Consider the following 19,581-nt stretch of genomic DNA (forward strand, 5'->3'; position numbering starts at 1 on the left):
GGCTTCTACTGCAAAAAACCCTATCCCCTCTGATAGGGATTCTAGGGCCCTAGACAGGTGGAGCAAAAAGATTTATACCTCTGCTACCTTGGCTGTAAGAGCCTTAAATTGCCAATTTCATATGCTTAAGTATCAATAATATCTTATGTCTTTGCTTAAACAGAAAATGCCAGCAAATACAGAATGTGCAGACAATAAAGAAATGCAGGATTTATTGCATGCAGCTGAACAAGTTGGAAAGCATACTTTACAATGTGGTTTTGATTCTCTTGAGGCCTCCTGCAGGGCCACTGTTACAGGTTCTGTCATTAGGAGGCATGCTTGGTTAAAAGAACAAAATTTGCTGGATCATGTTAAAGCAAAACTATTAGATATTCCATTACAGCATGATACTTTGTTTGGTGCTAAAGCAGAAGAGGTGTTGAAGAAAATGGAGGACAAAGCTAAGTCTATGCAAATGGTCAAGGATTTCCTGCAGGTACAGCCTCCCAGATTTAGCAGGAACTGGCCTACAAAGAATTGGTCCTTTCCAGTGTCAGATAGACCACAAAGGGGCAGATACAGATGTCCCAGAGGCAGATCACAGCCCCAAGGTTCAAACAGGCCTAAACAATGGGGTGCTTCTACCTACAAGAGCGGAGAGGAAAAATCACAGCCATACAGGAAACAGTCTCAATGACTTTCCACTTCCAGCACCAAGCACTTATCTTTTGGCAGCCCCTTTGGGGAGAAAACTAGCACTTTTTCCACAAAATTGGCACATGATCACCCAGGACAAATGGGTTCTAAATATAATTTCTCAAGGCTACAGGTTCCACTTTCACACCCTGCCAAGGAAAAACAGTATGCCAGACCTGCCACGCAATCAATGGACAGAGGCACAAAAACAAGTTTCATCCCTCATGGACATGAGGGCCATTGAACAAATACCAGAGCAAGAGCAAGGACAAGGATTCTACTCAAGACTGTTCTTGGTACCCAGAAAAGACAAAGCCTGGAGACCAATACTGGACCTATCTATTCTAAACACATATCTGGATATTCCAAAATTCAAAATGTTGACTCTACAGCAGCTTCTGCCCATGCTGGGCAAGAAGGCTTGGCTTGTGACTTTAGATCTAAAAGAGGCATACCCTCATGTCCCAATCAGACAAACATGCAGAAGATACCTCTGATTCAAAGCTGGCTCAATACACTACCAATTCTCTGCACTGCCCTTTGGCTTATCTACTGTGCCCAGGGTCTTCACAAAGTGCCTGGCACCAGTAATTGCATTCTGCAGACAAAGAGGAATACAAATATATTCTTACTTGGACGACTGCCTTATTCAAGCGGAGAACAAGGACATTCTGCTACAGCATCTGGCATTTGTAAAAAGATTACTGACAACTCTAGGGTCCACAGTAAATGAAAAGAAATCAAAACTCATACCCTCTCAAGAGATAATATTCCTGGGTGCAAGCTTAAATACAACTGCCCAGATGGCTTATCTCATGCCAGACAAACACAGACAACTGATAATTATTTCAAAATGTTGGTAACAAAGACCCAGTTATCTACAAGAAAAAATCTGCAGGCCTTGGGTTTCATGGCATCCTGCATTCTGCTAATTCCATATGCAAGACTGCATATGAGGAAACTTCAGTGGTATCTAAAAAGTGTTTGGACTCAACATTGCCACAGCCTGGAAACAATAATTACCCTCATTCCCTGCCTGCAACAGGAGTTTCGATGGTGGGAAAAAGTCTGTCACCATAACAAGGGACATCCATTCACCTTACCCACAGCCAGGCAGACATTGACAACAGATGCATCAGATTACGCCTGGGGGGCCCATATGGCAGGAAGATGTATTCAGGGCACATGGTCCGCAAGTCAAATGCATCTACATATCAATCAAAAAGAGATGCTAGCTGTTCAGAATGCCCTGACAGCCTTCAAGGATCTACTTCATCCAGGACTACTAATAAAGATGGACAATACTACAGTCATGTGGTACATAAACAAGCAGGGAGGCACACATTCCTACCCCCTCTGCAGGCTAGCCATGAACTTGTGGAACACAACATTGACTTACCAAGTACATCTGCAAGCACAATTCCTGCCAGGAAGGACAAATACACTGGCAGACGAACTAAGCAGAAACCTAATGGATCCTCACGAGTGGAAATTGGATCCACAAGTCTTCAGCATGATAACAGGGACCTGGGGATGTCCGGACATAGTCCTATTTGCCTCCCCACACAACTACCAACTACAAAGTTTCTGCACAAGGACTTATCACAAGCAAGCATGGAAAATGGATGCTCTATCCTTCAGCTGGAAAATCTAACAGTATATGCCTATCCTCCTCTGCTTCTCCTCCCCAAGGTACTCCTCAAGGTCAAACAAGAGAAATCAAAAATGATACTAATTGCTCCAGACTGGCCCTGCCAGCACTGGTACCCAATACTAAAGAGCTTGTCTCACTGCCCAGCCTGGACATTACCTCAAATTCCTCACTTATTAACCCAACAAGACAGTCAGATACTGCACAGCCAACTCCAGACCTTAAACCTGGCAGCATGACAGATAATGTAGCCTCTCAAGGCACACCTCTCTCTAAAGCAGTGATGGATGTTATTTTGGAGGCCAGGAGGCCTAGCACCAGAAAATGTTATGCAGACAAATGGAAGAGATTCTGTGCCTGGAACCAAGCACAAGGTATTGACACGATTGTTCCAAATATTCCTCAGATTTTGCAATACTTAACTGAGATGCTGGATAAAGGCCTTTCCTTTTCATCAATTAAAATTCATGCCGCTCCCATTTTAGCTCATTACAATGCAGAACCACCTATTTTTTTCTCATCCGTTACTAAGGCAGTACCTCAGAGGGGCCAAAAACATAAGACCTCCAAGTAGAGCACCAATACCTGCATGGGACCTCAACTATGAATTGGAAAAACTCACACTGCCACCGTTTGAGCCAGCCTCTGCAGCTGATATAAAATTCTTATCCTGGAAAACAGCTCTGCTCCTAGCAATAACCTCCGCTAGAAGAGTCTCAGAGTTACAGGCACTCATGGCTGTGGAACCTTTTATCATTTTCCATCCTGACAGGGTTTTGCTGAGGACAAACCCTACATTTATGTCTAAGGTAGTGTCCAGTGTGGCCCTTAACCAAACAATTCATTTGCCAACTTTTTATCCAAACCCACAGAATAAGGGTGAGAGAATTATGCATACTTTGGACATTCACAGGCAGCTACGTTTCTACTTGGACAGAACCAAAGCTTTCAGAAAGACTGAACAACTTCTAGTGGCATATGCTGCAGCATCACAAGGAAAGCCTATCTCAAAACAGACTATTTCAAAATGGATAGGCCATTGCATTCGCTTCTGCTATTCACAGCATGGCAAATCAGTTCCTAAGGGCATTAGGCCACATTCAACCAGAGCAGCAGCCACTTCAGCAGCCTTCCTCAGAGGAGTACCAACCAAAGACATCTTAGAAGCTGCAACTTGGAGTTCAGTGCATACCTTTACAAAGCACTATCACCTACCACTCTACTCTAAATCCAGGGCAGGCTTTGTCACTGCAGTTCTGCAGGGCCAGATAGCCTCTCCTAATCCTATTTAGCTCCAGCCTCCCAACCTTAGCTTTGGGATTCAACCCAATTGTAATGACTGCAACAGTGAAACACGATGAACATAATACAGTTGTGTACCTACCATAAATGTAGATGCTCGAGTGTATTCACTGTTGCAGTTCAGGTTACCCTTCCACCATCCCCCTTTTTTCCTTGCTGGGACCTATCTGTACTTTCCTACTCTATACAACCTATGCGGTGTATTTGCTTGTAGATGAAGGAAAAGTTGTTTTTTGTGCATGCATGCTTATTGGTATAATTTAGCCTACCATTTTAGGGGCACCTGACATCTGGGGCAAGAAAAACTGAAGAAAATGGTGTTGGCTGCATCTTTTATACCCTTGGCGCACTGACGTCAGGGAAGAGGCAACAGCAACTGATGCCGGACCTAGACTTTGGAACTCAGGCCGACTGGGGGTAGCCTGCCAGCAGGATAACCCAATTGTAATGACTGCAACAGTGAATACACTCGAACATCTACATTTATGGTAGGTACACAACTGTACTTTTGGCTTTGTCAAGGGAAGGTCATGGCTACTAAACCTGGCAGATTTCTTTGAGGAGCTCACCAAGACAATGGATACAGAGGAAACAGTGCACACCATCTCTTGAACCTGCCTAAGGTGTTTAGTTGACAAATTCACCAAACTAGGCATAAACCCCTATATAACTTCTTGGTTTGTAAGTAGGCTCACAGACAAGACCCAAGAAGTCAGGATTGGTGAAACCACCTCCTCTAAGGACTAGTCACCAGCAGTGCACCTCAGGGCTCCATGCTGGGACCACTCCTACTTAGCATCTACTTCTCAGAGGTAAAGGTTAATGTCAAGGGCCTTTGGTTGACCAAGTTCTCAGATGACTGGAAATTAGGAGCTATCATAAATTCCATCCATGATACAAACTTCTTACAAGAGAGTCTAACATAGACAAATAAATGGTGCTAATGTCATGGACTAAAACTCAATGCCAAGAAATACATCATAGTGCCACCCAGGCTAATTACTCTTTTGATGAGACACCCCTAGCTTTTGACCTGGTAGTCAGGGATCTGAGAACATATGTAGACAGTATTCTGGCCTTTGACCAGCACAAGGTAGTAAGAAAATCATTCTATGTCACCCAACTTATAAGTAAGGGCATGGCATCCAGGACCAGAGAAGTCATAGTACTATGTATAAAAAGAGAAACGGCTTCAGGTAAAACCCAGGTGCACAAAACCAGAACTATATATAACCAAAAATACACCGAGGTACCACACAATAGCATTTTTAATTACACAAAAAATAAGAACAGTGGTGAGCGCTTTCGCAAAACTAATTGCTTCATCAGACGTCTGATGAAGCAATTAGTTTTGCGAAAGCGCTCACTACTGTTCTTATTTTTTGTGTAATTAAAGACACTATTGTGTGGTACCTCGGTGTATTTTTGGTTATATATAAGTCATAGTACTACTTTATTTGGCTCTTATCAGACCCCTCATTTAGTTTAATACCCCATTCAGCATGTACTTCACCAGACATAGCCAACAGTTGGAATGCCCACAGAGGTTCCTTGCCAGGAGAATCCAGGGTATAAGCACATTGTCCTGTATAGATCACCTTAAAGTCCTATCTCTATACTCTATCTCCTAGTAGGTATTGAGGTGATCTATGCCTGACATACAAAGCTTCCTCATATCCAGTTCTGATGGAACTTTTGCACATCCACAAAATGAACAGTATCAGAACCATTAGGTCCAAAGACTTAAATAATGATTGTGGCATAAATAGTAACTTTGACCAATGAATTAGAAATTAGAAATTCTGCTTGGGTCTGTTCCCCCTATATCTTTGATAGACAGAGGTAGACAATGATGCCCAAACTGCCCCCCCCCCACATATAACCTCTAGAAACTTCTGGACTAACATACCCCCTCCTAATAAACATCCATGATAAATAGGGCCACAAGTGGGTTGGATTGCATGGCTAATAAAGGCCGTGGTGGTCTTTAGCCTAGTATATACCTATGAATCAATGAACCCATAAACCTATAAACCTAAGAACATATGAAAAAGATTACTGTGGTTTTGACATGTTATATTTGTATTGCTTTTCTGGGAATTTTACTGTCTAATTGGAAAGCATTTTTTCTGTGTATTTATGCAAAAGTAGTAATTATTATGCCTTGGTGCTTTTATTTTTTTTTTCCTAAGAGAAAGTATTTTATTATTATTTTTTTTTTCTTGAAACTGAAATACTCAGTAAGATAGGATAACATAGGGTAACACTGGTAAGCCAGAGCAAGTGATGATTGTAGGTGTTATGTACTGGATATAGCTGTTTGGAAAAGTTAGAGAGAAATAATAAAAAAAAGTTGTTACAAAAATACATTTAGCAATGTGAAATAATATTTATGTAGTTCAAAGTGATATTCAGTGTCGGGGTCTTATAATAGACTCTGTAGAACCACCACATTGTGAAAGGATTAATTTTCATTAGAAAACCATTTGTTAGGTATATTAATTTGTTCTGTCACTGTACATCTTCTAAGAAATTGCTGTGCTTGGGGTTCTCTTTTCACCAAACCACAGCCAAATATTGACCGCTGTAACTATGCCAAAAATGTTAGCCATTCTTACTTATTTAGCAGGACTCATTCTTATAAGATTGTTTATTATATCATTTCTCAAAATACTGATGACTGAAGAGTTTGCATTTCTAGAAAACTAAGTTATAGTTGAATCAGTTTCTACTGCTGTGTTCTTTTTGAAAAATATTTAAAAGATTTCCTTTCATTAAAATGTTTTTTTCTTTTTCCCTTTTGTTGCTGTTACATCTAATCATTGCACTTATATGCTCTCTTTTCTTTTTGCTTTATATGAGCAGTCATAAAAAAGTTTATCCATTCCATTATATATGGGATAAACAGCTGCTTTCTGCTGTAAGCGCAGATGATTAAGATCAGAACTTTGATCAGAACTGACTTTTTATATATTTCAGAAATCAATACCAAGAAACTCACCTTGAGCATGAAGCTTGAGAGGTGAATCTTATCATCCATGTTGAGATACTCTGCAATGCATGGGTATTTATCCAAATCCTAATAATTACCGAATAAAAGGAAAGAAATAGGAGAAAAAGTATAGGAGCATGAAGTGAAAGCCAATAAAGCACATAGAGTCGATCAAAATTAGGGACACATTTTAAATATGGCTGCAGTCCACTTAAAAGGTAAACAGAATAGTAGGTTTTATATCAACTTGCAATTTCTGAACAAAAGGAAAGATGAAACTCAGAGATTTATCAGAAAATTTAATTATCAGGGACAGGGAAAAATATGAGTCAAGACTAGGGATACTTGCAAAACAGGGACAGTTGATAGGTATGGACAGCAGGCAGAAATGAAGTTCTCTTCTGTAGAACTAACTGCTTTAAAAGCTATTGGACGCTTCATTTGCTACAGTTTCTGCATAAAATTCTAACAGCTTTTAAAGCTGTTTTACCTTCTGACAGTGTTCTTTGCCAGCAAGCACTATCTGCTGTTAGTCCCTAATCTTAAGAGAAGTTGAGTATCCTTAACAAACCTAAGAGCTCTTAATATTAGAACTCATGCTAGGGATGTGCTTAACAAGTTTATCTTTTCTAACATGTGGACTGTAATCATGCTGTTCCAGGCACTACAATTATACAACTCATGTAATTATATTTGTATATGTTTGGCTGACTGCTGCAGGTTTACTCATAAGAAGGCATGGTTCTTTACACCAGCAGCCTTTTATTGATTGGATAAAACTGACTTTGTTAGATTCCTGCTTTCTTTTTGAGAAGGAGAAAAATAGAAGACAAATGTGTAGAGGCAGTTACCCAAAGCAATGCTGAAAAACAGGCTAGCATTTCTGACAGACAGGCACTTCTAGATTTTAAACAAGCTGGTTTTGAGTGCATACTGGCTATATTTCTGTTTTATATAAATATTTATAATAAGCCCTGAGCTATTTCTTGAGTATCAAGCTACATCAAAAAGTATTTAAGCAGATGAAATAGCTTCAAGTCTAAGTGTTTCCAGTTTTGAAAATAAGATTCCTTTCAAGGAAAGGTCCTGACCATTATTCTGAAAAACATTCTCCCCAAAACATAGTATGCATTTTTTTCACTAACAGACAACCCCTGTTTTAGCTTCCCTTAGATGAAAGGCTATAATCATTTGCACATTTATGGAAACCATGCATTTATAATAATGGGTTAGGAGACATGGCATCATTAATGCAAAAAAGACTTACTTCAGAATCCATACCTGCATATTTGTTAGCTAACAGATGACCCCCTGTGTTATACTTTCCTTAGGTGGAAGGCTATAATTATTTATACATTTTGGGAAGCCTTAACTTTAAAATAATGGGTTATGAGTGCAAGTGTTTTGGGTTAATGCATGAAGATGTGCTTACAAGTCCATACTTGTACATAATGCCTGTTATCTCCTTGTGTGTTACATACGAACCCTCTCCCTTTCTTTAGCATTTAATATATACAAACAAATAACCTGCACGTGCATACCAGTTCTAGATAAGTCCAGTCTTATCAAGGTAAATAAAAAGCCTGAAGTGTTAATCTTTGCCTCTCTTCTACCTTTTCTGTTCAGGGGACTTAGATGGTGACAGGTTTTGAAAATGCTTATCTGAGCCTTTGCTTTCAAAACACCTACAGGAATTCATTTGTTTTCTAGTAAGAAACCAACATTTCCAGTTCACCACCACAAAATTCTGAATTTGTGCTGCTCCACAGGAATTCAGCAATGCCTTGTTCTAACGTTGACATTTCACAGAAGTTTGAAGCCTATGAAGGTGAATCTGACAAGCAACACAGAGGTCTGGTCATGGGGGCAGCTTCATCTCCCATATTTGCCAACATGGTATTGTGGTTCTGGGAGACCTCCATGGTTTTAAGTTCACCTTTTTCTTCAATGATTGGCGTTTATCTCAGGTACCTGGATGATACATTTATTTTATGGAAGGGCAGTTCAGAGGAATTGAAGTATTTTATGGACTTTTTAAACCTCTCCACCAACTTTCTAGAATTTACCCACCAGTGGAACACATATTCTATTGATTTTCTCAACATCACATTGTACAAAAATTTCGAGGAACAAAGACACGAGTCCAACATTTTCAGGAAAAACACTTTTTTTGATCGCAGATTTGCATTTTGGTAGTCAACACCCTGCATGGCAGAAAAAGAATTTCATAAGAGGTCAACTGATCAGGCTTTGTTAGTTTCTGATGACACTAACCTCCCAGTTGAAGCTATCAAACTTTGTGAAATGTTTAAAAGCAGGGGTATGTTTGACAGTATTAGTAGTTTTGTGATTGAGCACAGAAATTCCCAATATAGCTCCATTATATGACAACCTAGGTCCACGGTGGGTCAGAATAAAAACAATGATAACATTCCAGATAACTCTTCACAGGTGTTGGTCCTGCAATACAGCAAAGACATCCATTCTTTGAAAAGTTCCATCAAAGCACACTTGAGTACTGTTTTTGGATGCCTCAGGTTAACCAACTGGTTGGGCTAACAACCTAGATTTGTTTTTAAAAATAACAAATATTTCATAACCATCCTAGAAGCAGGTAGTAGTTATGACAATGTTTCCACCATAGGTTGGGGCATGAAGCAGTGTGGAACCTGCAAACAGTGTAGATTTATTTTCTATGCAAGGTTTTCCTAGACTGATTACAGTTAAGGGCAGATTGACTGCAATTCTAAGGGTGTTGTATATATAGCCTTCTGTCTATCATGTCCAGCATTCTATATAGGAAAAGACTATTGAACCTTTGTGGACAAGAATCTACCAGCACGTGTATGCAACTGGTAAAGTCAACTCTTGTAATGCCCTTTACAAGCATCCTTTGGTATGCAAGGATTTTAAGAAATTTAGCTTTACCATGTTAGAAAAGATGGAATGCCCGGAAAGAGGTGGTGACTGGGAAACCTTTGTTGAGAAGAGGGAGCTTCACTGCCAACTTTTATTAAATGCCACTGCCACACCAGGTATTAATGACGTAATATCTATCAAGCCTATTTTGAAGATTAAGTCAGACTGTCTGTCATATGACTTACTTTTCTAAAATGTTTTTAAATAGTTTGATTATATAAGCTATTTTATGTGTTTACTGTTTACTAATTTTTACCACATGTGTTTTTATACAATGTTTACTTTTTTGCAGAATATTTAATTTTATATTCAATTGTGTCGGTGTTTGGCATGCCTCTATATTTGATGCAGGAAGTTTGGGAGTCGTACTTGATTTTTAATGTGTTTATACCTTTAAATTTTTGCCAGTGTTTTTGGCATTTTTTTTTAAGTGTATAAAAGGAAGAAAGTAGAGATCACATTGTTTCTGATGAAGTTCCTTTACAGTTGGTGTTGTAGTGCGGCATTTTTTTATTTTTCTTTGAGTTTAATAAGTACGCTGATTGTGGTTTTGGGTATTTTGGTAATTTTAATTTACAAATTTACATATGTTTACCTAGTCTTTTATTATAGCAACACCAAGAAATGCAGTTAATAAAAATAAATTCCCTCAACAAAAAATATAGCAGATTTGGTTACATAAATCTAATTTTGAGAAAGACTCTGCAGAATTGTATCCAAAAGGGTTTGGTCTAAATAACCACTATGAATGTCACCTCTTTTACAGAGGTCAGCTTGAGTCTGTTTGACATACAGCAGGTTGTAGTCATGACATTAGCTTCTGTTGAGACACTGTCAGATGCCAAAGGCACATGTCTCTCTGGAGACGGCGGGATACTTAAAATTATTCTTTTCTGATGACAAACTGTAGACAATATGTATCTCTGCTTTATTCAAGCACTCCCTTTCTAGAGTAGCAGGTTAGAAGGAGGCATCTGCCTTTTATCAGTAGCCCAAGATGTCTCATTACAATTTACCAAATAAAGTGCTTCAGTCTGTACAGTCTAGTCTTAGATTTTACATGTTTGTGCTTTGAAAGATACTATTTCCATGTGAGAAGCTAAATGTGCTGAGGTTCCAAACCAGTTTTTGCAATAGGAAGTAGCAGTACGTGATGTGTGTATTTCTTCTTAGAATACATTCCTACAGCTGCACCTAAGTATATGTTAAGTGCAACGTTCATGGTTCATACTACTCATCACAGATTTATAGCATTTCGGGTCTTACCTTGGATACTGTTACTTGCCACAATGTTCTAACAACTAACTAATACAATCATTGTGTTGCTATGTGATTAGCAGGTTGTACTTGGCAGCAGCTTTATGAGAAATTGTTATTAGCACCTACAAGTGTTGTGGATAATCCCTCAGGTCCTTTTATATGTTACATTCCATTGCAGGAAATGAGACTGTTAATACTGCAGTTACTCAGCCGTAATTGCTTGAGGTAAAAGTTGCTCACTACTCTTATTGATTTGCTGGTGATTGAAGTCTACTGTGTATTCAGTTTCACTGAGCTTGCAACCACCTGCAAAAAGAGTGAGGCAGTTTTTTTTTCTTCCATTGAGCACCTTTTTTGCTGATGTGCAACAGCCTTAGAATGAGAATAATAACTTATTATTTGACATTTACTTGAGTACTTTACAGACATCAGGGGTGTAGCCAGAAAATATAATTTCATACTCACATGCTCATATTTCTGCCCCCTGACCAAACAGACATTTAAAAAATGTAATCTTCCCATACTTAAAAAAAATATTTGCATTCCTTTCCTTCTAAAACCATTAAATAGATATTTTTTCAGTGTATGAAACTCTTCTTGGAAGCATTAGTTTAAACTGTTGTGGACATAGTATGGCTTAAAAAAAGCAATGGTTTCTATAAGTAATGTATAGAAAATTATACTCAGTGGAGTGCAAAGAGTATGCCTGGCTAGGGTCTATATTATATGTTTGAAGTTTGAAAACTTTGAACATTACATAATGAATTTAAATGTTTGAAGTTTCAAACATGAAACATATAACAAAATTAAAAACAAATAAACGGAACTTACCTGACCAATGTAGGCAGGGGGCCAAGCACCCCTGCACCCCTCACACCCCCTATCTTTAAATTTACCAACTCTGAGTCCACACTATAGTCAGGTAAAAGGAATATTTCCCTTAATGCATTGCAGTCCGGTCTCAGAGTTGGTATATTTAAAGAGCGGGGGGGCCCCACATGGGGGGTCCGGGGGGTCATGCCCCCCTGCCTACAGCCATAAGTTGTTTTGTTTTGTTTTTAGATATATTCGAAGTTTTATAACTTTGAACATTTAAATTCAATATTTTAATGTTCAAAGTTATAAAACTTCGAACGTATGATATAGACCCGCCTGTCTACACCCTTGTTAGCAATCAGTATATACAAACCTTGAGGATCTGCGCACTCATGTCAGTTTCAAGTATTTTTTTTCTCAAGGAATTCTTTCCTGAGAAGTGGTCTCAAACAATCATAGCAGCTTCCTCTTTTCCTTCCACCTTCACGCCAAGCGCAGTAGGAAGAGAATAAGAACGGATAGAAGGGAGTTGGATTTAAAATGTCATCTAAATACTGGCATAACGTAGTTCGGATCGCTTCATCATGATTTATTTATGTGTCTCTATTTGTCAAGTACAGTGTCGGCCCCAACAAGGCTTATACCTTGCCGCCATCAGGTACTTAGGTAGAAATGCTAATAACACTTCACCTTTGACATACAAAAGCAGAACTTGAATCAATGACTTTATTCCGCAGATAGGTGTTTTTGGTAGATATGATCACTCTGGATGTAGCCTCTATATGTTGTTGCTTCTTGGTAGGCACCGTCGACATATATCCTCTTTAATACATTGTTCTGCTTTATTATTCATTTGCATCATCGTTTGGTTCTTTTGCTTTGTGTTCTTGTTATTTTCTCCCCATTTATATGCATGTTTTATGAACTGAGAGTAATACAGCAAAAACGAGAAAAATCAGCCATACTTATGTTCTAATTATGCTTGGTAACATAATTAATAACACTTAATAACTTGAAAAATGCAAGAGAATGATGAATGGTGTTTAAATATAACTGAAATGTCTTTACTTAAGTCTACAAATTTATTTTCTTCTTTTGTACCCTCAGTTATTGTGCGTGCCCACTTTCAGTTTTTCAGTTTCTTCCTGTGCTTCCAATCATTTTGCCTTTTCCGAATAGTAAAATAAAAACGGAATTCGTCTGTGGATGAAAACTGTAATAATTTGCCACAGGAAGATAAGCTTTATTACCACATTTTCTCATTAGCTCATGATGAGGCAATGGGGTACTATTATTTAAATTTTTTTATTTCTTCTTGTGCCTAATTATTTTTTATGTGTAGACTTTTCTATTTTGTTTTATTCTTGTGATTTATTGCCTCATAGAAAGCTACTCTTTCAAGCATAGAATAAGATTACATTTCACTTTTTGTGTTTTTCCAAGCCCTGTGCCTAATATAACATGGATCAAAGTTGGGGAACACCTGCCCGTCAGTGCTGAAGAAACTAAATTTGATCCAGTACTCAAAATTATTAACATTCAGCCAGAAGATGATGGGACTTATGAATGCAAGGCTCAGAATGATAAAGGAACCGACACACATCAAGCAAAAATTACTGTCAGAGGTAAGTGTCTATAGCGTGTTATGTTCAGAAAGTTTAGTAAATTATAAATGTTAGGATGTTTCATCCATATACTAACTGCACTATATGTATCCCTAGTTAACTCGTGAAATGAATGGTATTATTCCTGGAATATTTATCTAGGGATACATATTCTCATAATCATGTACAGTGAGAGTTCTCAACCATGAAAAAATCATTAACTGTTTTGCATTATATGTTATCGGACAAACACATATACTATGGAAGAGATCAAAGATGAATAATGTGATGTTACAGGAAAGAAAGACTAAGAATATAAAATGCAAAAAAAAATGGATAAAATAAAGGTAGAGGATTAAAAGGGTAGAAGTCAGAAAATCAGAAGAGAAAGGAAAAGATAATTGAAATGTTTACGATTATAGTGTCAGATATAGAAGTTATTGAATTAGCTATGTGTCTCAAGATCTAAGACTTTAAGGCAGGAATGCAGGAATGGATATATTATTAAAATGGGTTATTGTGAAATATTGCAGAGTTAAGACCTAAGACATGAATGGTTAGATGGCGGAAAAGGATAGGACGATGTGAAATGTTATAGCTCATTACAATAGAAAATGCACAGGATGGCTCACATAATGTCCAGAGAAAATGTAAGTGACAGACCACTGCGCATTTTGTAATATACTACTAGAAGTAGATACTTCTTTTGGTTCATGATGAGTTTTAAGTGATTATAAAACTACGGTGCAGATCCTGATGTTTACTGGGGGCCCCAAAGAGAGAAAGGAAATTCCCACACATCTCCCAACTGCCACGCTCAATTACATTACTCTACTCATCTGCTCTGTTGCTATAGTTTCTTTTCTTTCATTATTTTAAATGTAGTTCATTCATGCCAATGAGAGTGAGAGATAAAGAGAAATACTTTCTGAAACTAAACAGTATGGTCTGTTAAGCCAGTATGGCTTGGTTGGCTGATACCCAATTAATAGATTTTCATTGTTTTAGCGGTAAGATTTTGTTTTCTTTCCAAAGGGTGGATCTACACATGACAATGATTAGTGATATTGTACAGCTGTTATACAGTTAGGCAGGGAGGCAGGTAGAGTCTGAGGCATTATAACAATATACAGACTGGTGCTGGAGCCTGTAATTAGTAGCACAATTAGGCAGGTTCAGCTTCATAAATGCTTTTTGATGATCCAAAACATGAGGTATGAAGTGTTTTTCTTTTTTTTTTTTTTTTGGGGGGGGGGTGAGCATAGTGCCATCTGTTTTTGTCCTTGGATAGTCTTTGTGATAAGAATTGCAAATATTAGCAAAGCAAAGAAAAAGGATCTTCCTGTTTATTTCTTCACATTTTTCTTAACCATGTTAATCCTATGGGACAAAGCTGATTTTCAGTGATGCTTCAACGATAGCAATATTATTAATGCTTTGGGTGTTGATATGCGCTGTGCTGTTGTGTTTTTAGTTAGTGCCATGTGTGCCAGGTGTTCATATCGTAGCTTCTTTAGTAATTGAAGAATTAAGACTATGGTTGTATTTAATATCATAAGAAAACAGAATAATTTGCAGCTTAAATGTGGAGTACAGCTCAAAGGTTCAAAGTGTCGCGGAAAGGAAGGTAATGAGAGGAATGGGAGGTGCTGGGGGGCATCAGTAAGGTGCAAGTAATGGGGCGATCACCTTTAGAAAGAAGGGTGCTGTTAGATGAGAATGAGGAGTTGTAGTGTGTATGCTTTGATAGCAGTGAGTCGGCAGTGTTTATGGAGGGTAAGAAGAAAGCCAGAAATAATAACGGGATGAAAAGAGTGCTGGAACAAATTGAGTGGATGAGGTGATTTACGACTAATAGTACAGGATAAGAAGAGGAGGCAAGTTCTGCAGTGGTCACTGTGGGACTGTGGGGGGGGGTTACAGTGAGCAGGAAGGAAGTAATAAAGTAGGAGGGGAATGGAGAGAATAGATATCTGAAGATGGTAGTTGGAAAGCTACCCTTCCCTCTACTTAGATATATATCTTGACGGAGGCTACATTATGGAGTGGTATTTGAAAATATTGTGGTAATGTAATTGTTTTTTATTTACTGTTTGTTCACTGGGTAAGTGGACTTGTCTAGTGATCCTTTTCAGCCATGACCGGAGCTCAAAAAGCAAAAAATACATCATGGTCTTGCAATCAATAATATTATATACAAAATGAGTATGTTGCAAAATTCAGAACATAATAAGATTGATTTTAAACCTTAAGACTTCTACATTTCTTTAATCCATTAGATGTTTCATAGTTAACACACTATAAATGTCTTATTTTACATTTCTAACATTCTGTTCCTTGTTTCTTGTGTCTGTAAAAGTTCTATATTGTCAATAAAATCCATGGCATCCTCTCTTCTAGTAAAACAAACCAAGAAACCAAAATCCGACCGTTAAAAAACAATAATATGAATCACGGATACTCCTTTATACTCCACAAAGGTGCCAAAACGTGGTATATACCACGTTTTGGCACCTTTGTCGAGTATAACGGCATATCCGTGATTCATATTATTGTTTTTTAATCCTCTCCACTAGTGTTTAATTGCGTATACCGCCTGCACCAAACTGAATACTTAGTCTGGCTGGAAGAGATAGGATGCTTTAATTTTTTATGATTTTAAAGACTGCAGTTATGGCTGTTATTTCTTTGTTTCTTTCTGATGCAGTAATTGTAGTATAATCAATGTCCCATTTGATTTGGGAGCCTGATTCCATTAGCAGCAGAATGACCAGGCTTTTCTTAAAAACAGTTATTTGCATAAATAGGTTTCTGATGAATGGTTGTAGGTTTTGGAAAAAGCGCTTTTTGAGCCATTCAGTTAGTTGCATAGTTGTAGCTTGCTGCAAACAGTCATATCTACTGCAAATTCCTGTATTCCATGCTTGAATTTATTATTTCACATAGAGTCATGTAGTCTTCTTTTAAACATATTTAATGTATTTGTTTTTTTGTTTTTACTTTTAACAGTAACTTATTCCACATTTTTGGTATTTCTTGTTTGTCTTTTGTTTGAGACTTATTTTGTTTCATTTTATAGGTTGGTCCCCTTTCTCTTATACATTTAATAGTATAATAAAATCCAGTCCCCAATTGAGTTCATAAATCATTATTGTTTATAGCTTTACAGTTCAGACACAATTTCCCTCTGACTAGTTTGCAAAGAATACTATATAAACCTAGATATTTAATCATTCTGTATATGGCAGACATCTAACAGTTGTTAGTCTGTTATTATACATTGACCCCCCCCCCATTAATATTCCAAAACATGCACGCTGATTGGTCAGCATGCACGTTGTAAATCAAAGACTTATACTAATGGAAAATGGTCCGGTCACTCAGTCTTTTTCCATTAGTATAAGTCTTTTTTTTTTTTTTTTCGGACAGCAACGGTGAACGGAAGAGCACAGTTGCTGTTATCTCGCTATGTTAAATGAGTTTAACATAGCGAGATATCTTAAAAACAAAGCAACAGAGATCTTCCTTTCTCTGTTGCTTTTTTTAAAGCTGTCTCGCTATGTTAAACTCATTTAACATAGCGAAACAGCTTTAAAAAAGCAACGGAGAAAGGAAAATCTCTGTTGCTTTTTTTTTTAAAGATATCTCGCTATGTTAAACTCTTAACATAGCAAGACAAGGTTTTAAAAGCAACAGAGATCTTCCTTTCTCTGTTGCTTCTAAACACACAGTTCTGATGTACAATGCAACCATACACATGCGCAGTACATCAGAACTGCCGGAGAATACTGGACAGCTGCGGAAGGGCAGCAAGGAGGCATTATACAATGCCAGTATTTAAGAAAAGTAAGTATTTTTTTTCTTAAATAATGTCATTGTATAATAGCAATAACCCACTTCTGGGTGTGGGTAGTGCTGGATTTACCCATGATTGTCTTTGTTTGGCCACTTGGGCTTTGCCCTCGTGACCAAACCACACCAACCATGGGTAAATCCAGCATTTTCCACACCCAGGCATAGGTTATTGCTTAAATATAATGCCTTTGTGTAATCTCAAGTAATCAGATTTCAGTTATTGTTAAACTACAAAAGATCAAATTGTATTCTAGATTGGTGTTACCATGGAGATGAACACATCCTTCATTGTTTTATGATCTCCTGTTTCATGTATATTCAACATCAGAACTACCTAAAAAAAAGTGCTGTGACTTTAATATCAAGAACATGATGTTTAAAATGCAAAGCACTACCAACAACTGTCCCCAAGTCCTCCTCATTGTCTACTCTTCACAATTTAGTGTTCCTTATTTTAATTTCATATTCAGTGTTATTTTCAAAACATACTACCTTGCATTTATTAGAGTTGAATTGAAGACCTATATAGTGTCCCATTCTTCTATCATAAATAAGTAACAATATAGCTTACAAACCTCCTCAGTGTTGTCAGTCTGTGCTGCCTTCTTACGGTTGTTTTCATATTTTATAAGACTAAATCCCTCAGATAGAGGCAGCTCTGAAAATAACACATTGAAAAGTATAGGTGCCAACACATACCCCTATGAGACCCATCCCTTGTGGGGCTTTTAAGGCTAGAGTCTACACATTGCAGTATAACTCTCTGTCGCATTTTAATTACATGGTTAGATATCCATTTTGTTATCTATGTGTTTACTCCTACTCTTTGAAGGCATCTTATGATATAATCATAACTTAAACAGTCAAATGCCTTTGACACATCCAAGTACACAACTGTAGCAGTTTTTCCTTGGTCACTTAAAGCTGACATGTTTTGATAAAACTGGATTTGACCCATCAAGGTGGATTCTGTCCTTCATAAATCTATGTTGGTTATTATCTAAATTATTCCCATAAATGTAATTCTTTATGAGCAGACTTAATAGGCATCTTTCCATGCATTTGCTGACACTGGAAGTAGGACTTCCTTATCTGTAATTTTGTTTGTCAGCCTTATATCCACCCCTGTGTACAGATACAATATGTGATATTTTCCAGTCCTTGGGAACAAGTCCAGGTTTTAACATACTGTTAAATATTACAGTCAGTGGACCTGTCAGGTTTTTAGAAAGTGTGCTAATGAATTCACCTAATGGCTCATCAGGTCCCATTGAAGTTCTATTCTTAATCTTTTTTACTGATACTTTAACTTGTTCTTCTTCTGATATGGGACCCACTTCCAGTGCTTGTATTTAATGGTGGTTGTTCTATCAGTTTTCATATTACAAGTAAACCTTTGCTCTTGAAATCTTGAAAACACTGTGTCCATCTCTGTTAAAATACTGTATTTTTGTTGTCTACCTCTTCAGATAAAAAAAAAAAAACATGGATCATAATAATATTTTCCCAAAGTCTTTTTACTCAGTTTTACTAGTATTTCTATTTTTGTTCTATTTATTATTGCAGTTTGTGTTCTTTTCATCTGACATTGAGAAGTAATAAGTATCCATTTTCCTGCAAATTAAAACCTTTTGTGATATCCAGTCAGGGATGTACTTTACCGCAGCTATCTCTCTACTGAACCCTCTAATTGGCAAGCATCTAAATTGAATTCCTTAAGTGACTAGTTTGAAGGCCAGGGCATGACATGTTAGTAGCCAGAGCAGTAACTAATTGGTCATCCAAGGCATGACATGTAAGTAGTCAGAGCAGATACTAATTGGTCGCCCAAGGCATGACATGTAAGTACCCAGATCAGATACTAATTGGTCATCCAAGGCATGACATACAAGTAGCCAGAGCAGATAATAATTGGTCACCCAAGGCATGACATGTAAGTAGCCAGAGCAGATACTAATTGGTCATCCAAGGCATGATATACAAGTAGCCAGAGCAGATACTAATTGGTTATCCAAGTCATGATATACAAGTAGCCAGAGCAGATACTAATTGGTCATCCAAGGCATGAGTTGCAAGTAGCCAGAGCAGATAATAATTGGCCAGTGCTAGTTAGTACTGACAGCCTGCTGCTACTTTAGTATTAAAATCACGATTTAGCATTCTTCTTCTAGTCCTTGTTTGATAACACATATTCTGGAAAGTTCCTCAGTTTTTTTTTTACTTTCTGAATAATGATCTGTCCCAAGAAAATGTTATGACCCAGAGGGAGGATGAACTGTCTATTGAGATGCACCTTTTTATACAACTTGCATAGAGCTTCCTTATGAGAATGCTACTTAACACTGATTTATGTATATTTTAGATCCACATTCACTAGTTCACCAAATGGAGGACTATTTTCACTGAAATGCACTGTAAGTTCTTGTATTACAACAAACAGCTCCTCAATGTAGAGCAGTGACCACAGTGAGACTTGTTTCTACAAAGGGCATGACATAGTTAAG

The 19,581-nt window shown here is 37.6% G+C and overlaps 1 protein-coding gene across 2 annotated transcripts in view; it reads left to right on the forward strand.

Annotated features, from left to right (window-relative positions):
• Positions 1 to 19,581, forward strand: part of CNTN1 (contactin 1) — a 1,190,489-nt gene that overhangs the window by 770,642 nt on the left and 400,266 nt on the right. For both annotated transcript variants that reach the window (XM_044087442.1, XM_044087443.1), the window contains one exon: positions 13,062 to 13,243. In XM_044087442.1, the coding sequence (XP_043943377.1) occupies positions 13,062 to 13,243 (182 nt within the window). The remainder of the gene's footprint in view (positions 1 to 13,061; positions 13,244 to 19,581) is intronic.

The sequence above is a fragment of the Protopterus annectens genome, chromosome 11.part0 (genome assembly GCF_019279795.1).
Source record: "Protopterus annectens isolate FY-2018-M chromosome 11.part0, PAN1.0, whole genome shotgun sequence".
Lineage (NCBI taxonomy): Eukaryota > Metazoa > Chordata > Ceratodontiformes > Protopteridae > Protopterus > Protopterus annectens.